Source organism: Parasteatoda tepidariorum, chromosome 3 (assembly GCF_043381705.1).
Source record: "Parasteatoda tepidariorum isolate YZ-2023 chromosome 3, CAS_Ptep_4.0, whole genome shotgun sequence".
Taxonomy (NCBI): Eukaryota; Metazoa; Arthropoda; class Arachnida; order Araneae; family Theridiidae; genus Parasteatoda; species Parasteatoda tepidariorum.
In genome coordinates this window covers 79,498,075-79,525,251 of record NC_092206.1, presented here as the reverse complement: position 1 = coordinate 79,525,251, position 27,177 = coordinate 79,498,075, and the positions used below count along the sequence as shown (strand labels likewise).

Genomic DNA, 27,177 nt, shown 5'->3' with positions numbered 1-27,177 from the left:
TTATCATAGTTCATGATTGACGAAGAGAATGTTTAGCACCTATATCATGAGTTTTACATTAGAAAACAATCGTTTATGGTAGGCTCAAACAATTTAACCTTTGTATAAAGAACCACCAAAGAATCGTTATATCTTAAATTTGTATTCCTGTTTAAACTTAAATGGCTCGCCAATCCCTTAATTTACATTCACAACTTTATTTTGCATTTAAATATACTTATTCCCTTTAAAAGACAGTTAAAAAATGCTTTTGAACGTTTCTTGAGTACTAAAAACATTCACAAATGTAGTTTAATTTCATATCGTAATGTTATGTTTTGTTAAAAGTAATTTCACTTATAAATCAATAGTATTCAATATTTTGATTCATATCAACGAATGTATAAATTTTACCCTGGTTTTCTAGTATATATGTATTTTTAAACAAGAGTATCTTGTTTTAATTACATTACAAATTTTATAAAAATCAAAATTAAGCTTTATTTTTTACACGAATTGATTGGAGAAAAAATATAATACAATCAAAGAAAAATGACACATTTTCAGCATCAAAGTGCAGAAAGTTCACTGTACACACCTAAAAGCACTCAGTGCACAAAAAGTCTATGTAGTCACACTTCTAAAAATAAATAGTTCTCTCTTCGAGAATTCTTAATGTGTTTCTGACGAAGAATTATTCTACCCTCATTCATAAAATCACGCCAAGATAGGAACTGTTCACGCGACTTACCAGAACATTTGGCTCAGCCAAACATTCAAGAGGTCGCACAATATTCACTAGATGTCATTTCCAAGCTTTTAATTCTTGTTCCGTCACCAGTTTTCAGCTTTCTGTTCTTTACTAGTTGCGGATGAGCAGTCTTCAAGTCATAAGCTTGCCCTATCAACGCCATGAAATCGATGAATATCTTTGTGAGATTCAGTGAGTAGCCTAATTCACTTGTTGAATAATCCCAAGGAAATACGTGATGGTAGTTGTGCCATCCTTCTCCGTGGGCAAAGAAGGCCACTATAGGATTTTCGCTTGCCCATATGAACTTGTCGTAAGGCCGATCACCGAACATGTGGGCGGCACTGTTTACCAGCCATGTCACATTCAAACTAAAGCAGTATCTTGCCATGGAAGAAACGAAAAAGGAATTCCAGATAGTCTCGTTCCAGAGCCAAACTGGTATCATGGTTGGAAGATAAAAGCTGAACAAAAGCACCAAGGGAATATAAAATCTGAAAAATATAAGTTAAAGTTAATTTTCTAACTAGAAAGAAATTGAAAATCTAGATTTTAAGCATAATAGCTAGCAGAGTAACTGTGCTAGATTTTATTTTAAAGAAAGTATTAGTAACTTGTAATGTCTACCATGGTTTTAAAACACTACAAAAAATAGAATTAATGCTGCAAAAATTAACTTTGCAAACGTTGGAACTGCACACGTTAATCTTCTACAAAAGGCATGCGAGAAGCTATTGAGATCTTAAACGTCGTAAAGAAAAGAATTTAATGAGACCTAACTGAAAATTTTGTGCAAGTCTGACGAAAACTATGCTCTTTCAAATATGGCATGATCAATGGTATTCGCGTCGTTATTGCTTCATCATTGTTTCGTAGTTCTTGTTACGCGAGCTTGCTTAATTTAAAATACGAATTTGAAATAAGCACTTTTGACATTTTAATACATTACTTCACACCAAAATTTATGTTAACTTACTAGACGTAATTATGTAAAAACTTAAGATTATAAAAAAAGACATCCTTTGCACCACCACTGAGAGGAAGGCTTATTTCCAAAATGGTTAATGATTGTTGAATTAATGTAAACTGTGTGATTAAGGATAAACATTGTGTACATCCAATATCCAAAAAGCTTGTTTCTGTATTTAGTGCAAGTTTTTTCTGCTACATTTTTTAAAACTTTTCTAAAACTTTTTAAAACCCAAAGTAGAACCTATTCTATGCCATTCATTTAACGTGCTACGGTGCTTTTTCGATGGCTCCGTCGTAATCTGAAATTATGCTTTTTTCTAATAATATTTTTATGATTGCCGGGAGTTTTCAACTGCTACTCACGACTAGTTTAGTCTAAAGCCTAAAGTCTGTCTATGCTTACTCACAAAATGGCGCAAAACGTCAATATGGAGAAAAGACAGTTCTGTGAAAACTTAAAAGTTTGTAGTCTAATTTTTAAATAGTTAAAAACTGACTCCATTGCTTCATTACTTGGATTCATAAAAATTCGCAAAACTGAGAATAAGGCAGCGATTGATAATTTTCATCTAGGTAGAAAAATGTTGCCAAATTGGAGATTTTTAAAAACTTAAATTACTTTTAAAATATTTAAGTTGTTTGGCTGTTCTAATGCCCAGATAATTAACGGCAAGATTATATACATTTTAAAATCATTGCTTCAAGTGTAAGGCACTTAAACTATAGCTTTATTTTCCTTCGAAAAATAGCGTTAAAATTAGAAATCCTGGTACTTACTTCCTTTGGAAGCGGACAACTGGATCAGCCAAGATGTCATCCAAGAATACAGCTTTTCCCTTAGCCTTAACAGCTGGGTGCTTTCTGCACATAAGCCATCCCATGTGAGCGAAAAAGAAACCCCTTTTAATGTTGTGAGGATCTGCGTCAGTTTCTGTAAATTTATGGTGCACTCTGTGATCTCGGCACCACTCGTAGACGTCATTCTGAAAGTAAAAAGATTTAAACATTTAACGCTCTTGAGACGAGATTAGGCCCAACACAGAAGCAGATAGAGCACTTTGCGGTCACACTTCATTCGTACAATTGTCATTCCGGCCAAAATTTGTTATCGTGGATGTAGCAATCAAGATAATGAAATACATAATTCCTTTCAAAAACAAACGCCATTGCACTAAAGCAAGTTTTCAGAAATATTCGATTTTATCTCCTAGGTCCATCGACTTACGAGAATATTTGGCAAGACTTTCAGATCACACTAAAAAATTTCGGAAACATGATAATAAATTAAGCTCTGATGAATTGCGAAGCATTTATTTTCAAAAGTAGAACTGAATAGACTTGACGGAGATTCAGTTTCAGAGTGTAGCCGTAGCTACCTCTACAACTATTTAATTCCAATTAGCTAGTATGTTAACTCAATCTTTAGGTACCTTTTGATCGAAGACCTTGTTGGTAGCGTAGCCTCACGCGAAGTTTCAGAAATATTAAAAAAAAAAATACGCATATAGGAAACTCTTCGAAATATTAAAGTATCCGATACTGCAAGAAATGATTTAAAATATTTCTGAAGTACTGCGAAATATTTCCGAATATCACAGAAAGAGTTTTCGGAAATAATCAGAAAAGTTTTTGAAAGTTACATGCACCGTAGGTGACTCGAATTCAGAAAAGTTTTAGAAGTTTTTTTTTTCTTTTTACAGTGCAGTATTTTTTTGCTTTTGTTGCAGAGAGTAAACACTTGACCGCAAGAAGTTAAAAAGGTTTCTTACACTTTAAAACATTTTTATAAAACTCACTTCTAGTTCGGTTCTAAGGCAAAAAGATTCACGAACTATGCTCCAAGGAACATTAAAGGCTCCACAAAACAATAGTACTTCGCAAAGTGGTAGGGCAAGTTTTAAAAAATTTCAGCAATGCATTTTAAAATTAAAAATGCAAATAAAATATTTCTTTAAGCTCTCAATCCAGACCAAAGATTGAAATTTGTCCATGTGGAACAATAACTGCATAAAAACAAAGACAGTATTATAAAGTTGTCAGTAGACTGTATATAAATGGTTTATGTCCGTTATTTGACAAAACAAATTCATGGTAAAAAAGACAAACACCGGCAACACTATCCAAAAGTTAACCAAAACTTTGGCAGATCAAAATAACCTCGCACTGTCATTAAATTTATGTTTAATAAAACACAGTAAAATAGTCCCAAAATGCCAATTTAATAGAACTCTGCATCTGCAATATTATCCTTTAGTTTCTTTATCATGCATGCTTTTGAAATGGAAAATAAATTCAAAAATAAAAACTTGAACTGATAAATCCAATGTCTTGCAACGTGACAGAACGACCATGCATCGTTAATGCTTTTTTGCCGTTCAATTTACTAAATGGGCAGTTCTCAGGAAATTTAAATATGGGTCGCTGAAATTTAAACATCCATGAATTTCCTAAATTTTTTTAGTAGTAAATGGAGCAAACTTTATTAAATAAATTTTATGTTTTTTTAGTCTAAATTGACAAGAATAAAACATTTTTAGAAGAGTAAATTTTTTAAACTTTAGTATTAGAGTTTGAGATTAACAATTTTATCTTACAAAAGGTGATTTATAAAAACCTTAAACTATACATCATAAAAGCCTTTGATTTAATTCCATTAATTAGTAGATTGTTAAGCAAATTTAATTTCGCGACTGCAAAGATGCAAAAGTTTTTTATTATTCAAAGAAAAATATTGCAATATATTAGATATTTTCTTTTTCTTACTGCTCTTGAGAAAATATTAGCAGATATAAAATTTTAAAATTGTTTTTAAATTACTAGCTTAATAACCTTTATCTGACCTTTTAGTAATGACCCATTACGTTGATGAAAAGTGATTGGCTTTATTTGTACCCTAAACCGATATCTGGAGCCATTTACCCATTGAAGATTAATAGCCAAAAAGTATAATATAAACTGTAGTGTAAAATAAATCATAAAATAAATCCACATCTTTGTGTTCAGAAAATTTTATTCTGTTATTGTAATTCGTTACTGTATTTTGAAGAAAAAAAATTTAAAAACTTCAAAAATAACATTGAGTAATGACAAACACATAAACCACTTTCTGAAAACGTAATTGACAACACATGATCTCAATAGAGATCATATTTGAAGTTTTTGGATAATTTAGCACAGTCATGAAAGATAATTATTAAAGTGTAGAAATACACTCACACCTTAAAAAAAACTAAATGTCAAAAAAAGCTATCAGCATTTTACTAAGCATTAAGAGAGGCATGTGTGAGGATGAGAGAGGGAAATAAATTTGGTTCTTAATTAGCTCAAGCCAATAATGTCAAAAAATTTGAATGGATTGGAAATTTCTAAACTGATTAAATGTTAAAAAGTTAACATTGAATGTCACATATTGTATTAGAATTTATACACTGACATTTGGTTTTAAATTTAAAAACCAAAAACTAGAATTAAGAAAAAGTTTTCAAAGTCTTCTTACCTGAGCAGCGATCGAATTTAAGATGACTAAAAAAATTCTAAGAGGCAGTTTTGCTTTGTATGAACGATGAGACCAGAGCCTGTGCGCACCAGCTGTGATGCCTAAACCAGCAATATTGCCATAGATGTAAGCTGAAATATTAATCATTATCAATGCGAAGTACTGCGGAAGTACGGTAGCATTTGATGAATCACTATTGTTCTAAGCAAAATTAAAATGAATAGTGAAATTTCAAATAAAGATTTATTTGTAGTCCGTTAAAATGTGATCATAAGTTATTCAAGGTAATTTTTCCCCCACACACTGTGCATTTCCCTTAAAGAGTAAACAAGGCACAACTAATCCTAAGGATTTAATGAGATTTGAACTATTTACAATAGTTTACAACTTAATTTCTTTCTTACATTCATCGTAGGCTTATTGAAAAATCAGTCTCTTTCAAAACGTCGCCAGCATTTCGCAATGTTCTAAGCTAATTGCAGAAATCTTGTGTTCTCTAACAAGCCTAACATATTTAATTATTACCATCAGCCTATATCATTAGGCTAATTATGGAATAAGCAAATTATTGCTCAGACTAAATTTGCTTTTTTTTTGGTAGCGAGTCTTGTTATGCCAGCGTCCAATGCTAATAACTAATAAGGAAATTAAGCTGCACGGAAGAATGAGATTGAAAAACGTGGAATGATACTGAACAATATCTTCAGATTTAAGATTCAAATGATTAGAAAAAAAAACTAGTAAGCACTAAGCAATCAGAAGCTCTCTCCCATTCTTCGAAAAGAAACTAATCCTTCCACACAGAATCCCCGTCTACCAACATGTAGCTGTACTAAAACTAAACATTGGTTAGGACTGGTTAGACCTTGTTAATTGCTTACTTGTTCAAGTAAACACCAATTCCTTCTCTTATAAACTTTCATTTCTACTCCAATAGTATCAAAGGTTTTAACCGTAATTTGATAGACTGCACAAATTAGTATCAAAATCCTTTCAGTACAAAACAGCTCCAAATTTAGAAATTAACTGCCAAATTTAGAAATTAACTGCCAAATTTAGAAAAGTCAGTAAATTCTATCAGGTTTCTGCAGTTTATGTTGTTTTATCCTTTTTAATAAGCCCATCTACTTCACTGTTTAGTGTAGTAAGTTTTTAAGGCACACTGCATATCATGCTTACAAATCAGTCTAGTTGAACAACGAATGGCATTTCGTAATTAGCCTGAAGGTAGCCAGGCTCGCGGCAATAAGATTACAGTAATAGGTTAAATAGAAAGTATGAGACTTTTCCAAATGACCCCACGTATTGCAAAATTAAGGCGGCGATTTGCAAAAAGCAGCTTCTGTCAATTAACCCTAGACACAAATCTTAAATGTTACATTAAATTTCAAAGCAGTCAGGAATAAATACTTTCTCATAAAAGACTGAGTAAAAGTTGAGGACGATATCCGAAGAACTAGCCAAATTTTTTTGGTCCATAAAAATATTTTATGGAATTTGATTATGACTTAAATCGTGATTTTATAAAATTAGCATCATTTTTGTCAAGATATGTTAATTTAATAACACCAAAACTATATTTCACGTTTACCCTATAAAGGCTGTAGTAAACTTCTGGGAGCTGTATATATTTATACAATAGCACGTCAAAATATTAATTGCCAAAACTCTGTCGTGATTTTTCAATATTTGTATTTTGTAAGCAAATGCTTTCGTATACAGAAAGATTCCAGTACATTATTCTCACGATTTTAATTTTGCTCACAAGGAAATATATTTGGCGAGTATCACTTCACTTATTTTACAAGCATTACATCATTTTCTTAACACCCAACTTACCATAGAATTAAATGGATATTTATAATAACTAAAACTACTTACAAAAAATGCCCGTTTTTGAATCGGCAGTAGTGAGACCCAAATAGACTCCATACACAAAACTCAAATGTAGGTAAATAAAAAGCAGCACATTTGTATACACTATTTCGGTCTTGAATTTCGGTTCCGTCTTTTGCTCCGTTTCATTTTTGGGTGAAACACTTTCTTCTATTGATGCTGTATTATTTGGTGCCATCCTAAAATTGTACAGATTTTTATAACAATTTCATATTATTAAATTCAAAATATAAGAAATTTTATTCCAAATAAATCTAATTTTAGCTAATTTCTATAGTTTAATTTTGATTATTAATTTTGACCGGTAATTTAGAAAAAATAACTGAAATTTATCTAAATTATCTCTTTGCTTTTTCTGAAGCAATATCTACTCATGCTTACCCTTTATTTTTAGCACCTTAAAAACAAACTGTACTGGTTTGTTTGCAGGGTGTGAAAACAGCCTTCACCAACTCACCATTGGACACAGAATATTTTGAGCTGGCGAGCCTCTTAAAAGTTTCAAATGATACCAACCACACTTTTTCCAGACTTAGCATTTACATGCAAAATTAGAAAAATATCAGGAAGCAACTTCAGCAAACCTTCGCGGCTGCAGGACTAAATGGCTAGAATGATTTACTCCAAATTTTTTATCAGACTCCCACCCCTAAAATATTTTGATCCTGGCAAATACTATTTTAGAGCTGAAAGACCGAGTATACCAGCATGAAAGGTTAAAAGAATGGAGTCATTTCTGATATTTTAATATTTTAATAACTATTGTGGCTCGTAAGATAGAGCTAACTCATTCCAATGAGGTAAACCGGGTTCGAATCCCAGCGATGGCTGATCGATATAAATTTCACCCCCCGGTTTGCACTGACCACACTATTGACTTAAAATATCCTCAGTGGTAGACAGATGCGTTAGAGATTCTTTGCCATCAAGCTAACCGTGAGAGGTTTTAGAGGTTTTCCTCACCATGTAACGCAAATGCTGGCTAGTTCCAGCAAAAAGTCATCGAAGGCGAATCTAGAAGTTCCTTGTCTCCTGGATTGGGTTAACAATTTATAAGGCTACCAAGACTACCTAATTCTTATTTCAAATATTTTTTGTAAAAAATATGTTTAAAAATTATTACATGATTGAGGGTTTGGTCACAAAGATGCTCCTATTACATTTACATAGATTTTAGGATTTTTTTGAGAATACAGTTGCAAGTCCGGTAGTAGAAAACCTTCAGCACGACAGAGGGCGTTGCAAATTACAACACCTGCAGGTAATTTTTCACTTAACTTCAAAGCAAAGAAACTGGGAATTTGAGACTCCTTTTTGAAAGATCTCTGAATTTATTTTTTATAAGAAATTATAATCCTGAATTGAGAGAACATGGCAAAAAAATAGTTTCTTCTATTACTTGATAGCAGGCTTAACTGTGTAGGGATATTTTAGTATCAGTGTATAAAATTAAACTTACATTTATCTTCGCTATGTATTTGCAAATTTCCCTACAAGTATGTCTGATTAATCTGAATTTTTACAATATTACACTGACTGCGTTGAGTTCGCAGACAATTTTGGATTATGAAAATAGAACTGCAGATTCAATATAAATTCAGCCATCGGGGTGGCGTGTGAAAATGTGACTGGCTCATACCTCTAGAAATGAAATTTCATGCACTGTTTTATGGATTGAATAACAATTACTAAATTTTTAAAAATTTCATTTCTGACGAAGAAAATTCAAAAGTTGATAAATACAATTACAACCATCTTTGGGTGCCGATGAAAACCAGATGCTGCATTCACCTCAACGACTTAAATTAGATCAGATCCATCTTTTGTATTAAAGATATTTCGGAAGACTTGGCGATCGTTTGAATTGAAAAAGAGGCCATCACCGAAAAATAGTTTTACGAACTTAATCTCAATTGCCAAAACTTAGTTGTCCGTTAAGCTTTTTTCTATTACAACAAACAAAGCAATATTTATTATAAAAGCTTGTTTTAAAGAATATTGATAAAAGAAAAAAAATTAAGACATTTGATTCTCTGGAAAACAATAGCAAATAAGGTTATTTTATTTATATTTAAATAAATCAAAGTTGTCTGATTTTTCAAAACAAAATAAAACGTAGCTATCACTTGACACGGAAATTAAATTAGATTTGAAATAAAATTATATAACGTATTATTTACTGATTTTTACGCTTAAAAGTAAATTGGCAGTTTATGTCAAGTGGCAAAAATTAGTTCATTGTTACTTTGTTGAGCTAAAAGTGCTTCATTTTAAAAGAAATATAAATTCGCCTAAAAACTCTTAGCGTAAGTAAGACAACTGTTACAAAAAAAAGCAACTAAATTTTACTTTAAAATGACTGGTGCGGATTATGCGTCGACACAATAGCATAACGAGTATGAAACAAATTTAAATTTTAATAGAAATCCAGGCTTTACAATTTTCACTCAAAGAACCATAGTCTGTTTTCATGCATTAAAAAAATATCCACTAATTGCTAGAATTAAAAGCGAATTCAGCTTATATCGTCTGAGCTTGAGATATTTCAAAGACAAGTGTAGTAATAATGCTAAAAATAACCCATTTTTTTAGAGGATAGTCTGAAAGCATTTAAATTGTTTTCACAATTGTTTAAAAGTTCAAAAGCCCGGAGGGAATTTTCCCACTTTTATGCTTCATAGAAGAACGAGGAACAAGTAATTATTCAATTGACAAGCAAGTGGCAGGGAGCAAGAATATTTTAATATTTTTTTAAAGGTTTCGAAGAAAAGAGAGGCAGTTGACACATTTTGCTCACAGTAACCCCGGGAAATAATCCAATCAACGAAAACAGCAGGAAGGCTTTTCTATCGTGGTAGCATGGAATTCTATTTTAATAAAATCAGATATGTATATAGATAGAATAATTTTTGTTTGTTGCAATGATAAAGAAACACTTAAAATTTTAGAATTTTATGACGTTAAGTAATTCGTAATGATGCAGACTATATAAATATCAGTATAAGTATTATTTATATCAGTATAAGTATTTATATCAGTATAAGTATTTATATCAGTATAAGTATTATTTGCTTCTGTTTTATGTAAATTTATACTCTAAGACTTTTTGGAACATTTTTAATCTTAGTATCTTAATTTTTTTTTAAATTTGTGATCAAGCTTAATCATTTTTGCTTAAATTACTTCTTAAAGTTTTAAGTTTATTCTATAGCTCTACTTAGTTAACACTTTAGTTAAGGTGTAGCAACTTTGCATGATATTATGGTTCAAACTTGAGCCGATTTTATGAAATTTTAAGCACAGCTTGTATGAAAAATAAAACTTCTACAACATGTTACAAATTGCGTGTTTCGTGCAAAATAAAACTTTGCATTTATGTTTAAAAAAAATTTAGTTTGTTCTCTAATCAAATTTAATATCTTCATCTAGTTATTTTGAACAAATAGTTAACACGAGATTATAAAAGCTGTAATTGGATAAAAGAGGAAAGTATGGACGATTCGAGCTAACAAGTGTCCAATAATCGTTAATTTTCGTAAAGGTGATAATTTTTAAGTAAATTTTTTTCTTTAGACTCTTGTAATCCAAGACTATTCTTTAATTATTGAAAAAAAATTTGAAAATTCTTAGTAAATGAATTGTCAAAACTTCTGGGCAATCTAAAAATAAATTATTATATCTGAATCTAAGAGAACACATTATTCGTTCCGTTACTTGTTAAGCAATGGAACGATCTGATATTCAAGAAGATAAATAAAAGAATTATCAAATTTTCCAGTTTCCTAGTAATGGAGACTAGTTTGATAAACTTCTCCCCAGAACTAGAATTATTTGACTTATTTCTCTTAACTTTGCGGAGTGATCTTAAAGTGTCGAATTGAAACTTATCATTCTTAAACGTGTTTATACCATAAGTCTAACTTTGTACGTTATTTGAAATTTAGAAACAAACAGTGCTAAGACTAAACACTCAAAAAACTTAGTCTATCCACGCTGCTAAATTTAAATTCATACAATAAAAGAGCTTCACTGAATATCAAATGCAGCAGTTAAGAATAAACGCCAAAGTTACACTAGACTTTTCCATTTAATTACGAATTTATAACTGGATCCTTGAAAGTGACATCATCGTAGGTCAATGGTATTTGTAGTTTCCAAAGCCAATCAGGTATGACACGCTCTTGACGTCCTTTACATCTTATTTAAATCACATGGTTTGGTATAATCACTTCAGTTCTTCTCTAGTTGCAAGAACGAAACTGCCAATTTTTGCCCTTTTCCAAGGGAAAAAAATATGCTGGTCTACAATTAAAAGCTTGAGGTGTAGAATTAAGGTTTTTTTCTTGCTTTTTAAATAATAATCAACATTTAAACTTCTATATTAGATCCTTTATATGTACGCTTAGATCACTGAGTAAATATCCTTTAAACTAGGAATCAAATACCCACAGTAAATATCTTCCGCCAAAATCAGAAGATCAAGTTTGAGCATCAATATGAAGAAAGAATATTTAGATTATGTTTGGATAATACCACTAAAAAATATTTCAATCTGTGCATAAAAAACTTACATCGAAGTAAAAATTAGATTTCTCTACATTTTTAATTAGTGGATTGTACTAAAAGCAGAAGACAGTATAAATGAGAGATAGCTATTTCTAATTAAACGCATGCTTAGATGAAATTGCTGAGCTCAGCAGTTCTCGGGCAAAATATTTTGAGTTAGAAGTTCTATTTTCAGTCCAACGTTCTGAAAGCAGATACTATCAAAATATGAAAAGCTAAATATAATTGAATAATCTAAATCTGTGTTCTTCCTCAACAGGCTTAACGTAAATGGTGAAACTAAATAGTGATAATATTTTATTCAAGAATGAAAAGTACGAAATGCTTTAAATAACTCAATATTTGCTTTCGAATAGATTCAGGTAACAAGTTTATAACAAACAAATAGCAGAATTTCAATAAAATGTTTTAGTCTTTACAATCAGCACTTCTTTCTAAGACTGGATATTAAGAATAAGCACTTTTACAATTAGATACGCTTCACCGAAGGAAGCTTTTATAAGATGTTCAAATTAGTTGTATTTCTTTTTGAACATAGAAATGTTCTTTTCTAATCTAGCTCTGAGGAAATGTGGATAAGCCTCAAACTGTCAGTCAAACTCCATTCATGAAGATGTTATTTTGAACTTGACGAGATGCACTCACCTCTTGACCAAAAGATTAAAATTGGAAATTATGTCAGTGCTGGGAAACATTTGAACGTTTCATTTGACTTTGAAATTAAATTTTTTTTTTAAGCAAGTAATTGCTTTAGCATATGAATTGGAATACTGGTAAGTCATTTTGAAAAGAGGTTCTTCCTATTGTAACAGTTAAAGAAATCAATGTTTATTTTGACTTGAATGGTGCAAGAACTAAATCTAGCGATACTATAACTTTAAGGTAATATCTTTACAACATGCTATAAACTACGCCTGATGTGAAACCAAGGGGAATAAAATTGCGACGATGTTTCGTAGTCACGAACCTTTTGTTTGGTTTATTGGCACACGGTCCAAAAAGATTACGCAAACTCACGTCAGCACTGTGCCGGATGCGGAATTTGTATAGACTGTGATTCGAACCAGCTTCGCCTCGTTGGAAGGCTTATGCTCCATCCCCGGAGCCATCGAGGCTTAGCTTTACATGTTTGGAAAAAACCTATGATGCCTCGGACCTACATTTTTCAAGACCGTAGGAATTCAAAGTAAAACCTTCGACAGCCAATATCAGTTGAAACTTTATATAAAGAAATTTACGTGCAACAATTACAACAATTTACGCGAAACACACGGTTAACACTGAATGGCTCAAAATTAAAAACTAGAAGTAGCTATACTCCGCCAACTATACTTTTATAAATTAGCATGGTGGTAAAAATAAGGATACAACACATGAAAAAGTTGAGATCCATAGTCGGGGGACCCATATGAATCTGAAGATTGAAAAGAAGTGAAGACTTACCATTTCACCTTAGATTATGTTTTATTTAGTTTTAATGGTCCTTAGTTTGACGAGACTATGTTTCGGTCATTAAAAGCTGTATTTAATTTAAATTTGAATGCAATTAAAATTGAAATATTATGGCCTCAAAGCAATTAAATTGCAGCATTATAAGCTATATTATAGAGTTATAAAAATAAAATAAAAACGTATAATCGTCGTTAAGTAGCCGACCCAATTTTATGGGTTTACGACTACTAATGTTAAACTCCACAGCCTTGTAATTTTGAGGAAAATCCAGAAGGCAAAGGAACTCCTGGATCGAGTATTGGGAGAAATTTGCCTTCGTGGATTTTTGATGGAGCTAAGCAGCATTTCCGTTACATGGAGAGGAAGACCACGAGAACCACCCACGGTAAGTCTGACGGCAAGGGGACTAACCTATGATCCGGCTACCACTGAAAATATTTCACGTCAGCACTGTGCCGGATGCGGAATTTGTATAGACTGTGATTCGAACCAGCTTTGCCTCGTTGGAAGGCGTATGCTCCACCCCCCGAGCCATCGAGGCTTAGCTTTATATGTTTGGAAGAAACCGTAGACTTAAGACCGTAAACTTAAGACCGTAGGAATTGAAAGTTAAACCTTCGACAGCCAATATCAGTTGAAACTTTATATAATGAAATTTACGTGCACGGGTTTAATGTTGCAAATTTTGAAACCTTTGTAGTGAAATTGTGAATTGGTCCAAGAAAAATATTTAAAATTTAAGCATTGCAAACTTATATAATTTGTCGAAAACCAAACTATTAAAATAAAAAGTTTTAATATCCATTTGTTACTGTTATTAAGGACTCCAACATCCAAAGCAGGAAGTTCCGACAAACGCATTACAATCTTATTAACTGATCCAAAATTTACCAAAGGTAAATTGAACAATATTCTCGTACACTTAACAAGAGTTCTTTAACACGGTATGTTTATCCAATAGAATATCAAAACTATATATTTTTTTCCTGCTTTAATACTTTATTCCAAGAATTATTTGCAAGCGGAAATGCTTATAGATTTATGAAATCATTGGCTTTTACAAATTAAGAGAATTATTGGCACTTTAGTAATTAAAATTTTTACGGTGTTATATGCCAAATAAGCAGTTAAAAATTTGATAAAAACTTTGTTTTCTTGTCAAAAGTTTTTTCTTATAGAAAGCTTTGCAAATCTGAAAAAATACTTTATAGAGCTGGATCAGTTCAAGCAACTTTGAGTGTTTTGAGACGTTTGAGTGTAATTTCACTAAGATTAAAAATCTGAACAAGCATATTCAAAATTGTAGAAAAGAAGCTTATTTAAAGGAACTAACCGCTACCAAATTAAAAAAATTATTTCATGAAAAAGTTAAACTTTGCACTTGTAAAAATTTTATATGTTCTGAAATATTTAAAATTTAATTCAGGTTCCTTTATGCAATTGAAAGATCCTTAACGTAAGCTAGTTTTGCCAGAATAGAAATTTGTGCTCTCTTCCCCACCCCAAAAAATTTTACGAGCTTAAATTTCTTTAGTATTTTAAATACCAAAATATAAAACTGCTTCAAAAACAAAGTCAAGGGATGATAGCTTTATACGTCGATTATTGAAAATAAGTTTGAAGACATGTTAAGGGTTGAAAATTCATGCTTTTAATTTAAAAAACCGAAAATATTAAAGATGTAAATTTTCGACAAAAAATGTTCATGCTTTTCTTTTAGTATTTTCCTTCCTTTGCTGTTAGTGTTTGCAAAAGGCAAAATACATCGAAAATTAAAATGAATTTTCTTTTGTTCAAAAGATTTATTACCAGGCGACAATTCAGTTTAAAGTAAAATAATTTGGGTCACAAAATACTTAAATGATTTAACTTTGAAACCATATTTTCTAAATGATAATAAAGAGTGAAAAGAGTTTTTTCACTTCTAGAATAAATCTCTTAAGTTTTAATACTACTTTAAGTCTGTTATGGAAACATTAGAATCGAAGTATCTCACGTCGTAATTGAGGTAAAGCAAGCGCTTGTTTCACTGTTTGAAAAACTATATTAAGAAAAAAACTTCGGGCAGAAAACACAGAAATAAAAATTCTCGGAAAAATATTGTCTAAAATATAAAAACTCAAGTTTGCATATTATAAATATTTCCTAAAATAATTTTCAAATATAGCAAATGTATATAAGTTTTCGTGACTTTACACAAGTATACATTTGTTTTTTGTATAAGATATTTTTCAGTTTTACTTTGTTCCTCTTAACAAAATTTTCTTATTTCGCTAAAAATTTTAAACATTGTAATGGCTATAACAATAGCTATATTGTTTTTCTGAAATAAACTTTCATTGTCATTTAAGAGACGAAAACTCATTTTGTTCAGAAATGAGGTCAAAGTTTATTTTTTCAATAGATTAAGTTAACCGAAAACTTGTGTATAGTCTTATGCATCTGTAAAAAAAAATTTAAAAAATTTTCTGTTTACAATTGCGACAAGGATAAAGTTTGCTTTTTTAATTACATATTTTATACATTTATGTAATATTTGTCAATCGAAATACATATAGTCTTTTTTCAAAATTAAGCTAAACGAACAAATTTAATAAAAATTTAAACAGTTTAAATAAATAATAAACTTTGGAATTCACTTTATTTAGGTCCCGTGCTGTTTTAAAAGATACTTTACTTGGATGTAAAATAGTATGTTTCCTGCAATGGCAATTATTTAAACCCGTGAACAGCATTTATTAATTCCAGAAAAGACCTTTTCATTTGAAACTTCAAACATATCTCAGCTGTTTCAGTGTAAATTGAATTAAATCAAGTGCTAAGTACTGTTTGCTTAACCCATTTGATTGAAAGACTAATCCTAGATCGTGAGTCTTTCTTTAGAAGATTATAGACACAATGTCTGCGATTATAATGAGAGTGCTCAAGTGACATTCTTACCAGAAAAGAGGTTTAAAGTCCTTGCGACTGATTTTTAAATTATACTTATCTTTCAGCTTAATATACACGCGTTCTTATAAAAACTAATGCATAATGCAGATGTGCTATCAAAAGTGTTCCGAAAATCTATAGCAATACAGCCATCAAATTCTATAGATACTTTCAACAGTAGATTGAAACAAAATTTGGAGTAAAATATTACAAAAGCCGGATGCGGCAGAACTGCGGCAAATATACGGCATTACGTATGTTAGTAACGAAATCACATGTTAGAACTGAGTGGCTTGACAAAATTAAAAATAAATTAAAAGAAGCTAGCAGGCTCAACAACACAATATTTTCATGATATTTGCTTAAAAATTCAGTAGCTTTAAACCTAGCTTTCATTGCATATTTTTGTTACATTTTTTACATATATAATCATGTATAATCATAAAAATGACAATACAGATTTGTAAGGTTTAGCTATATCGATAACATGCAAACTTAAATTTAATTAAATCTGATAAAATTTGAAGCTACAGAATTTCAAGTTTTCAAAAGTCTGAAATGCTCTAAAATGAAATGTTAATAAGCATAAACTCATACAATTTTAGATAATTTCTCACTGTTTTAATTTTAGTTCAAAATTTAATTTTCAATTACGTATTTGATAAATTCAATTAAAATATTTGATAAAGTTGGAGACTAAAACTGCTGTAGAATAAGTTGCTATTGGCCAAATAAAAAAGACATTTTGTACTCCCAGCAACAAAATCTAGTAAGCTCGACAAAATTAAATCAAAAATAAAAATAGAAAGGTGGTAATGAAAATTTTAGTTGCTCGAGGTTAAGAAGGCAGTTTTTATCAAAACTACACCAGGCATTCTTACATAAACATTTTAAAACCAAAGTTTTACTCAAACTACGGAATTCTGCGGATATTTCAAGAATACATTTTACAAGAAAAATTCAATTTTAAACCTTCAACACTTTAATTCAGTAAAATCAAATTTGTTCAGCTAACATTTTCTTCAGAGTTAAAACCTCAGGCAGCAATGTTAACTTTTCTTAGTAGAATTTGAAATCTAATGAAATTTAGTGAATGGTTTAGCTATGACTGCATATTTATATTTAAAAAACACCATTATTTTAGACTGAAACATTTCAAAAATATAAACTAAAATAAGCAAGTTTTATCTGCGTGCTTCAAAAATATGTTCTTGTTTGAAGTTTTATTTCTAATTTCTAAGTGCAAAAGTGATTAGAAATTACTATACTTAGTCACTACTTTAAAATTTTTCAGAGTTTCCCTTTTTTCTTCTTTAGAGGTCAAGATTTAGTAAGATATGAGCTTTTAATCATTTTTTAAAATAGATTAAGCTAATTAAAAGGGGATCAAATCTTCCATTTTACAAAACAGATTTCTTACTTAAATAGTAACACAAAAGAATGTTGAATCAAAATGTTTTCAAAGAAACTCCAATTATTAATTCTCATAAAATGTCTTGTCAAAATGCTATTCAAACCTTAATTTTCATACTATAAAAGTAGACTATTCATACCTTAAAAGGAGGTCAAACAACTATATCAATATAATAGAGAACAAATGCAGAAATAGATTTCAAAAATGCATATTTTTAAAACATCTGCAAAATATGCTGCAATATTTATAAATCAAGAAAAGCTTTGAGAGAAATTATTTCAATATAGAAATATATCTTCCAAGTTTATCCGTATAACTAAATAAAATTCTATTAGAAAGTAAATGCTTTAAAAAAATTTCCACCAAGTATATTTAAAACAATATTCAATACTCATTTACTATTGTTTGAATTCAATAACACACTTTAAGAGTAATTTAATACATAATTTAAAAAAGACATATTTATGCTACAAATAAGAAGCTTTTACGAGACTTGTGAAAATTATTAAATTCCAGTTATCAATGTTTTCATAAAAGTCAAATTCTTAAAAACTTACAAGTTTACATTTTTCAAAGAACTTAATATTTTATAAAATCTCAATTAAATTACTTTTAATAAATTTTATTTTATAAGAAAAACTATTTGAGTAAAATAATTTAAGTTACTTCTGTAATAATGAACTTGTGCAGCGAAATTTATTTCATAAAATTTTAAGATCAGGAGAACTATTTATAAAATGAAGAACTAGTAGTCCTCGTTGACCAGTTAAAATTTTAAATACATTAATTCCCAAATTTAGCAAGAACAAAAAAATAAATTGCTCCGAAATAGTAGTATTTACATATGTTAAAAATGTAATTTCTTTCTTCAAAAAAAATATTTAAGTAAAAAGTGCTCGTTTAATATATAAGAGAAAGGAACCTCTTAAAAAATAACTGGTGCTTATAATAAAGACATTTTCTTTAAAAAAAAATTTTAAAAAAAAAAAGAGCAGAAAAAAAAATTTAAATAAAAATTATAATTACAAGATAAAATTGCTTACTTTACATTTGGAACAAAGTTCTAGTAATGGAATAGTTAATCATTTTTAAAACTCGTGTAACAATAGTATTAGTACAGTATTAGTTACAATTTTAGAAGCATAAAATTTAACTAAGTGGAGAAAAAAAAAATTGATACTCACTTTTATATGGAAAAAAGAGAAAAACTTTATAAGTCTCTTAAAACCATTAATAATATCGTCGAAATCCAAACTATGAATGTAGGGGTACTTAAAAATATGGTGCACGCACAATTTACAAATTATTTTGCGTTAAATTAAAACCTGCGAGCACGAGCCGGCCAGCGTCTCAAAATGATTCTCACCTTGCTTACATGCAACCTCCTTTTTTACGCTGAAGACCGAAATCCCCGCTTCTCTCTTTGATTCGCTGACTCAAGTTATTACGTCATTCCGTGAATTAAAATTTATCGGTCACGTAAAATATTGGTATCACTTCATTTCAAATTTTCCCTTTTTCTAGAATCGTTTGGATAAACTCTTTGTTTTAGGTGAAGATGGAATCGTTTGCAATTCATTTTTATTCTAAACTAGTCTTTATTTCTTTGAAGGGAACTTCTGTTCCAGTTTTAATAATCTCTTCGCATTTGGAGCTGTTTTTTTTAATTAATATTTTAGCTGTGGAAAATAGATAAAATTTTAAAATATTAAAAATGCATTTATTTTACGGAACATTGGTTTATTAAAAGCACAGTTTTCAAACGATTTCAGTTTTATCAGTGACATATTAAATAGTTCACGAAAGTTCATATATATTAAATAGTTCAGACATATTAAATAGTTCATAAGTACTCCAAAACAGGTACGCCAGTTTCTAAATAAATCAATACCGATATTTAAATAAATAGTTAAGGAAAAGCTGAGACATTTTTCAAAAATTTATGGTTTTTGGCCTAATAATCAGGACTGGGGATAGAGTGCTAGCCTCTGAATGAGGTGAGGCAGGTTCGAATCTCAACGGTAGCTGGTCGATACGAATTCTGCTCCGGGCTCGCACCAACCACAGTGCTGGAGCTTAATATCGTCAGTGGCAGACTGATCATGGGCTAGAGTCTCCTGGCTTTCGGGCTAAGAGATTTTTGTGTTTTTTTGCTCAGTGTAATGCATATGCGGGTTATTTCTATCAAAAACTTCTCCGCTAAAGCTAGTTTGTCCGAATGCTTGATCTAGGAATTCCCTTGTCTTCTGGGTTGAATTCAAAACTACAAGGCTACGGAGTTGAACATTGACAGTCATAAACTCAGAATAGGGTCGAATGTTCAACATCGATTATAAAATGAAAGAAAATAATAATTAGGTATACGTGAAGTTTGCCCCCTTCCCAATCGTAAGCTTCAACTGCCATCTTCAATTCACAGTGGAGGAGAGGAGTCTAATATATTGCCTTATGTGAAAGAAAAGACAAAATTTAAATTTAAATTTTCTTCTGTGGAATGCATTTAATTATTAACTATAGAATCCAATTTTTTATCATAGACTTTTTACTTGTAAGGATATTATAAATCTTAACTTGACGCCTTTGATAAGTTATTAAGTGTCCGTGTTACAAAATGCCACGTGATCTTTCGAGTTGTTGTCGGAAGTGACGATGCTGAGCCAAACACAAACGTTCTTATGTAAATGTATTAAAATCAAGATGCTACAAACCAAGTCTAAAGTAAAAATAAAAACAACAAAATTAAAGAAAAAAGAGATTACTAGATAACTCCAGGGCTGTGAAACCTGTGTTTATGTGATTAGGTAAATTCCCTTAAATTCTTTAACATCCCATGGAATTCTTTGCGATATGAAATTGCATCATATAGTAACTTTTGTTATTTTAAATGTGACGCTAAGCCAGATCCATAGTTTTAAAACTGGATGCGGGACGTAGATTTCGTGTTCTCACTATCACTGTTAAGAGCCTTTTACAAACCTTACATTATTACAGTCCATTACTTGCAGATTGTAGAATTAAGAAAGCTCTAAAATTATGAAACCATTTATGGAAAAACTTGCATCTTTAATTTATTATGAACTTGGAAATTCCAGATAGCGATATTCCATTTTAATCGGAAAATCTAATATTGGAAAGTTATAACAAGAATTAGTATAAATAAAAAATTTTTATTTGTTACTATTTAGATTAACCAATATACACCGAAGAGCCAGTACATTATGACCACCCTCCATCTTTAACAATGGGCTCGCCCAGGTTTTCATGGTTTCTCGCCCAGGAACAATGTTTTCATGGGACACATTAGGACCCATAATCCTCATAGAACAATCCCTGACGTCTGTAAGCTACTTGAACATAGTTGCAGACCAGGTTCACCCATTCATGGCAACAGTTTTTCCTGCGGGGGATGGTGTTTACCAACAGGATAATGCACCATGTCATAAGGGTCGAATCGTCATGGATTGGTTCGAGGAACATTCCAGTGACTTTCAAGTCATGTCTTGGCCCCCAAATTCACCTGACCTTAATCCAATAGAGCATTTGTGGTCCTACTTAGAAAACCAAATTCGTGCTGCCACGCTACCACCTCGAAATGTGAGGGAATTGCAGGTTCGTGAGCGCTTGGTACCAGATACCTCGGACTACCTATCAGCACCTTGTGGAATCAATGCCACGTTGGGTGCTAGCAGTTTTGAGGGATAAAGGTGGTCCTACATGTCATTAGCAGGGTGGTCATCATGTAATGGCTCTTCGGTGTAAACTAATTTTACTCGAAAAGTACTCATAAATGAAGGTTTTTTTCAGTATTTGACTCAGAAGCTCACTTGCCTTCTGATTCGTGTTTAAAGCTACGACGATACGGAAGTAAATGCTTATTGCCTCAAAACTGCTGCGTGGTTTAAGCAGTTCTTTAACATTAATTAGACAATATAAAAATGCCTAAACTTTACTCAGATTCAGTACACAAATATGCAGAGATCGAAGCTTCAAAATTTATATTGTGATTGCTTCTAAAGCAATTCTATTTTTTGTTTGGCACTGGACGTTGTGGACGTCCAATTTTTGAGGAGAATAAAATTAAAATGAACAATTACAATAGCTATTAAAATGTCATATTTGAAAAATAATTAAAAAAGAAAAATTCTATTTAGCTAAATGTCTAAAAAATTGCTATTTTTTCTGATTTCTTTGCTTGCTTTTAATTTAGCTAAATTTTAAGTCATGATAATTCATGAAAATTTTATTTTATTTGTAAATACATATACGTGGAACTTATATTGATGCAACTAATTTAAGTTGATTAATTTAATTAAGATTTAAATAAGGATAAATTTCAGAAATTGTCATACATTTGAAATATGTGAAATTCTTATCAGGAAAAATGAACACTGATCACACTTTCCTTATAGTCAAAAGTAACCCATAAATATTTAAGATGTGACTGCTCACACAATATTAAAACCGTGAATGGTTCTTTTTCCCATTCCATGCCTGTCGTGACTTTAATAACACAAATGCGATTGCTATAAAATCTTAACCCTCAAAGTGTTTGTTCAAGAGTTCTTTAACTTAGGATGACACTGAAACTTGCTAAATCAAATACAGGAAAAAAGGCCTATTTTGCTACGAAACGCTAACACGGAACTATCCGTTCCACGCTCGACAAATATTATTTCGCTGGGTGTGATATTCCGCAGTTTACATGTAAAATGAAAAAAGAAAAACCAAAAAGGAAATGAAATTCTGAAAACTCATTACTAGTTTTATTTTCTTAGTTATTAAATTTTAATACACTTATGGTAAATATTAAATTTGAAGGCTTATTACCATAATTGACCTTGAATTCTGAAAATTATGTTTTGTTTTATGTGTAAATTCATTTTTGTCGCGCAACAACAACAACAACTTAGTTAAAGCAAGCTTGCAACATCGCGAAAATGGTTAAAACTTTAATATCACTTTAATATTATTGATTTTTAATGCACTGCTGGACACTTGACAATTGTGGTTAGTTTTAATTTGATCAGAGTGGCCAATTTTTTTTTATTACGACAATTGCTTACAATAGCTCATTCTAATAATTAATATCGTATGCAAGATGCACCGAAGTCATCCCTTTTGCATGCACTATTAAAATCCTTGTTAAGCCTATATAGCTATACATTGAATTACATACATATGTCATTTTGACCCATGGGTAGCCAGGGTTAAAATTGAAGTCGAGGTAGCTTAAATATTAAGGGTTTACAAATTAATATTCAAGTAAGGAAAAACAGAACTTGATTGAAATCGAATGAATCGCAGCCGGGGAATAAAAGACTGAAAATCTTTCTCGTCAGTGTTTTTAATTTTTAGCACTTGAGTAGGGCTTATAAGCTTTTGAGGTGAACTCATAAATCTGATTGATTCGAATAGATTGGGCCTTTCTTGCCAAGTAGTAGCGCCGCTCCACCAAACGCTCAGTAGAATGGAGGTAGCTAGTTCGAATCCAGCCATAGTCTTGTATGTATTTGATGTTTATTGTCCTTTCTCTAAATTATACTATATCTACTTCAACTTAAAATTAGGGCCGGGATAGCCTGGTTAGTAGAGTGTTGGGCCCATGTCCGAGAGGCAGTGAGTTCAATCCCCACCGGCAGCAGACTTATCGTGTACAAAATGTGACCGGTACACGCTAAATCTGTTTGGGTCACAAAGTCTTGCAAGTTCCCATACAAATCAATACCTCTGGGGGTACTGGATTGGAGATTGACCGTACTCTAGTTCAGATCAAAATTACGATTTCTGCGGATGAATTTATTGTGTGTGAATATGCCCTTCCTGTAAAACGGATGCATGTAGTCTCCGGATCATCCTCAGGGATGTTTCCCAGTCCGTTACCCAAAAACCCATAGTGTGGCATAAATAAAATATTAACTACAAGTCAACTTAAGAGTTTATAAGCCGCTCTTTGCCTTGAGCACTACAGTTTGCACATGCACGTGTATGTATAAATATGCGACTAAATAAGCAATAAATATTTCCAACTAGCCAAGGACATAATCTATTCCTTAAACACTTAAAAACTCAATGTTAAAATATGATCTTAAAAGTATAACTATTTTTTTTTCTTTTGGGGGCAGAGTCATGATCTTTCCAAAAAAGAATTCTGGGCAACGCTTCTTGATTGTGCATTAATGCTATAACAATAATGAAAAACGGATTTCGTGAGAGAAGATTTCCTTCTTAAACAAATACCAAAAAAGAAGGAATATTTTACTAAATTATGCAGTGATAATTGCACGAAGTGGTTTTTAAATGCATTACAGCTATCTTTATTTAACCAGGCAATGGTTATTGTTAAATTATCAATTTTAGATCAGATCCCATTTTTCCATGTGAAACCAAATAGGTCTTTTGATAAGATTTCTTCCGCCTGATTCAACATCACTGATTGACTTATAACAAAATACACTAAGGCTTCGGGGTGGCTTTCTGGTTCATATTCCAACAGAAAATGCCATGAGTTCTTCTCCACGAAATCACTAAAAAAACTTAGCTGTTGACAGGTGATAAGTCTTTACGGCAAGTTTGTATAAAAAAGAATTCTGCATTAACATTTCCTAATTTCCTACGAAAAAATTGCTCTTAAAGTCTCTAATTTCACTTCCCTTTAAAACTTTGCCTAAGCCTGCTTCATGACAAAAGGAAAAAACTAAAAATCAAATCAGGTAGTCTAACAATTAAGAGTTCAAAATCTGTCAATATTTTCGCAAGAGAATAGGTTTTTTTTCAAATACAGGACAATTAAATGATACTTTTAAAAAAATAGCTGCACAGTTGTGGAAATATATCGGAAGGCAATAAAATTCTTATCCACTTTAAATCAGAGCTACCAATATGGAAAAGCAATCAATAAAAAACATTCATTAATCAGATCCTTTCGATTACTGTATATTATCATGTCCAATAACCTTCCATTCATTTAGATATGGGTTTGGGAAGTATTCAGGGCTGCTTTGATTACATTAAATTTGAGATGATATGAAAAGAAAGTTAATGAGTTGTTTATACTTTAGAATGAGACGTGCGTGCACCTTACATCTTCAGAAAGTGCACATTTCAATTTATCATCCCTTTTTGAAGCAGAGAAATGAACAGTGTGATTAGTTGGAATTATCGGTTTTTCATTCAATTTACTTCTTTTATATGGATTGATTTTTTGAAATATTTATTTTGTATTACTTTTTATGATTTTCTTCCTTTAAAAGGAGCATTGAAAAATATATAATTGGAAAATTAATTTCGAAACTAATTTATATCTTACTATCTAGACATTCAATCTTAAACCTAGTTTTATTTCAGAATGCAGTGACCATATTCTAAATTAGGCATTTGGTTCATAATATAAAAGGTTTCATTTATCTAGAAAAAACATAAAAAATACTTTTGATACAAAAAAACGCATAAAACTTTCAATACAATCCTGACTTCCACACGCAATGGTAAAGCGCTTAAATCCAAAATGAAAAAAAAAATCCGAATAAAAATTTCTTTAGAATAGACTAGCTGAGAGTCATTAACTTATTATAAACTCTAATTAAACTCTCTAATTAAAAACGTATTAATTTAAATAATTACTTTTATTGTAATAACTTATTTTCATCGCTAACATCAAGTAATTAGTAACATAACCTTACGTCAATCAAATTGAAAAGATTATCATAACATTCTTGAGATAGAATAAGTCTCGTTCGAAAAGTTCATAATTTATGCTGTCAGAGGTTTCTGATAAAGGGCTAATTGTAAAGAACGTTCAAAAAATTGAAAGAAAAAAAATAAAGCTTTTGACTCAACTTAACAAGAGTTATTGAAATAAGATGACAGGAATAATTATCCAAGAATTTAAAGAATAAACCAGACATCTTATTACAATAAAAAGCTGACTCAACGAGGTAACTTAGGAAAAAGATGTTTGTCCTACTTTTAAGCAAGTTTAGTTTTAAAAATAGTAATAAATTTGATTTCTAAATTGAATTTTAAAAAGAATGTTTGCTAAAAAATAAATAAATTTCAAATAAATCACTTTAATTAACTAGAAAATAAATAAACTTCAAAATAAATAAACACATTATTTTACCCGGAATAAAATATTATATGTCGTTAAATAGTCAAAACAAATGTTTAATACTGTAAATTTCAATAAGGATCTTTTGAAAGTTTTTAGGATTAAATAAAGGACTTCTTGTAGTTTTTCGTAAATTAAATTCGAAAATTTCTATGTATTTCTTTTTAAATAAGATCTTTTGAGAGCCCTCAGAATTGAACTCAAAACTTCATGCAGTGTTTCGTAAATTTACATGAACTATTTCGTAGATTTCTATTCATATTTTTATTGAATAGGATCTTTTAAGGGAACTTAGGAATAAAGTCAACATATAATGAAGTGCTGCGTTAGGTTTCATGCTGCGTTACGTAAATTTATGCATATTTCTAGTCAAATAAGAACTTTTGATTGTTCTCAGAATTGAACTCAGGACTTCATGCAGTGTTTCATAAATTTACATGAACTATTTCGCAAATTTCTATACATATTTTTATTGAATAGGATCTTTTGAAGGAATTTAGGATTGAACTTAATATTTAATGAAGAGCTACATTAAATTTTATGTTGCGTTACGTAAATTTATGTATATTTCTATTCAAATAGGAACTTTTGATTGTCCTCAGGATTGAACTCAGGACTTCAGGTTCTCATCAATGTTGAGACATACTCTAGTGTATCATCACAGGGTGATAACAAATACAGTGTGCCAAAAATATAAGATATCACCATAAATATAATTTATAGAAGAATAACTTATATTTTAATTATCAGATTGTTACTTACTGAATGCATATCTCGATATTCAAAGGGGTTGATTTCAAATATGCTAAACAATAAAAGATAGCCATTAATTAAGTTACACAAAAAATATATTTTCTTAAATAAAAACATTTTTTCTTAAATAAAAATTCCCTATGACCAATTCGGTTTTTCGACCATTAAAAGGTAAAAGAATTTGAATATAACCAGTCTGAAAAATGTAGTCCTTGTTATTTAGTCAGGAGAGTGACAAAAATTTGTGACTTTTTATGATAATTAATTTTTTTTAGGCATTTACCTATATATCGCTAAGGGTTATAGTCGAAAACCTTTTGCACACAATTATAAAATTTATTTGTTCAAACATAATTCCATGCTGAAATATGATTCTTAACAATTATTTATAATTTTTTATTATTTTACTTATTAATGAATGAAAATATATTAATTATAAAGTAGCATAAAACTTTCAAATTTTTCAAACTATGTAATTTTATATGATAAAATTTGAAAGAAATCAGTCAAATATAATTTTTGAATTTTTAAAATTTAAAAAACTGCATTTTAAAATTTTTTATTATAAATTTATGTGATAAAATTTGAAAGAAATCAGTCAAATATAATTCTTGAATTTTTAAAATTTTAAAAAGCTGCATTTTAAAATTTTTTATTTTGTTTATTCCATACGAGATTATGTCCCCACCCAAATCTGTTCATGCAAAGTTTAAAAAATCTTCGACTGGAGGCCGGGGTTTATTTCTGAAATATCTACGAAAAGAATACAGAAAAAAATGAATTTTAAGAGTTTTCCTGTAAAAAAAGTTATGAGGCAATATTTTTAATGATATACATAATTGCTAATTAATATTGTAATT

At 30.4% G+C, this 27,177-nt stretch overlaps 1 protein-coding gene across 2 annotated transcripts in view; it reads right to left on the bottom strand.

Annotated features, from left to right (window-relative positions):
- Positions 1-455: 455 nt before the first annotated feature.
- The window catches only part of LOC107448617 (acyl-CoA Delta-9 desaturase), a 64,316-nt gene continuing 37,594 nt past the window's right edge, over positions 456-27,177 (bottom strand). The window contains exons 1-5 of one of the 2 annotated variants that reach the window (XM_016063889.3): positions 18,642-18,900; positions 7,080-7,273; positions 5,199-5,329; positions 2,480-2,685; positions 456-1,224 (exon numbers count right to left, since the gene is read on the bottom strand). In XM_016063889.3, the coding sequence (XP_015919375.1) occupies positions 756-1,224; positions 2,480-2,685; positions 5,199-5,329; positions 7,080-7,272 (999 nt within the window). In that variant the 5' untranslated portion in view covers position 7,273; positions 18,642-18,900 and the 3' untranslated portion in view covers positions 456-755. Of the gene's footprint in view, positions 1,225-2,479; positions 2,686-5,198; positions 5,330-7,079; positions 7,274-18,641; positions 18,901-27,177 lie in introns of those variants that run through there. The other variant, XM_071178882.1, reaches the window with a different exon arrangement.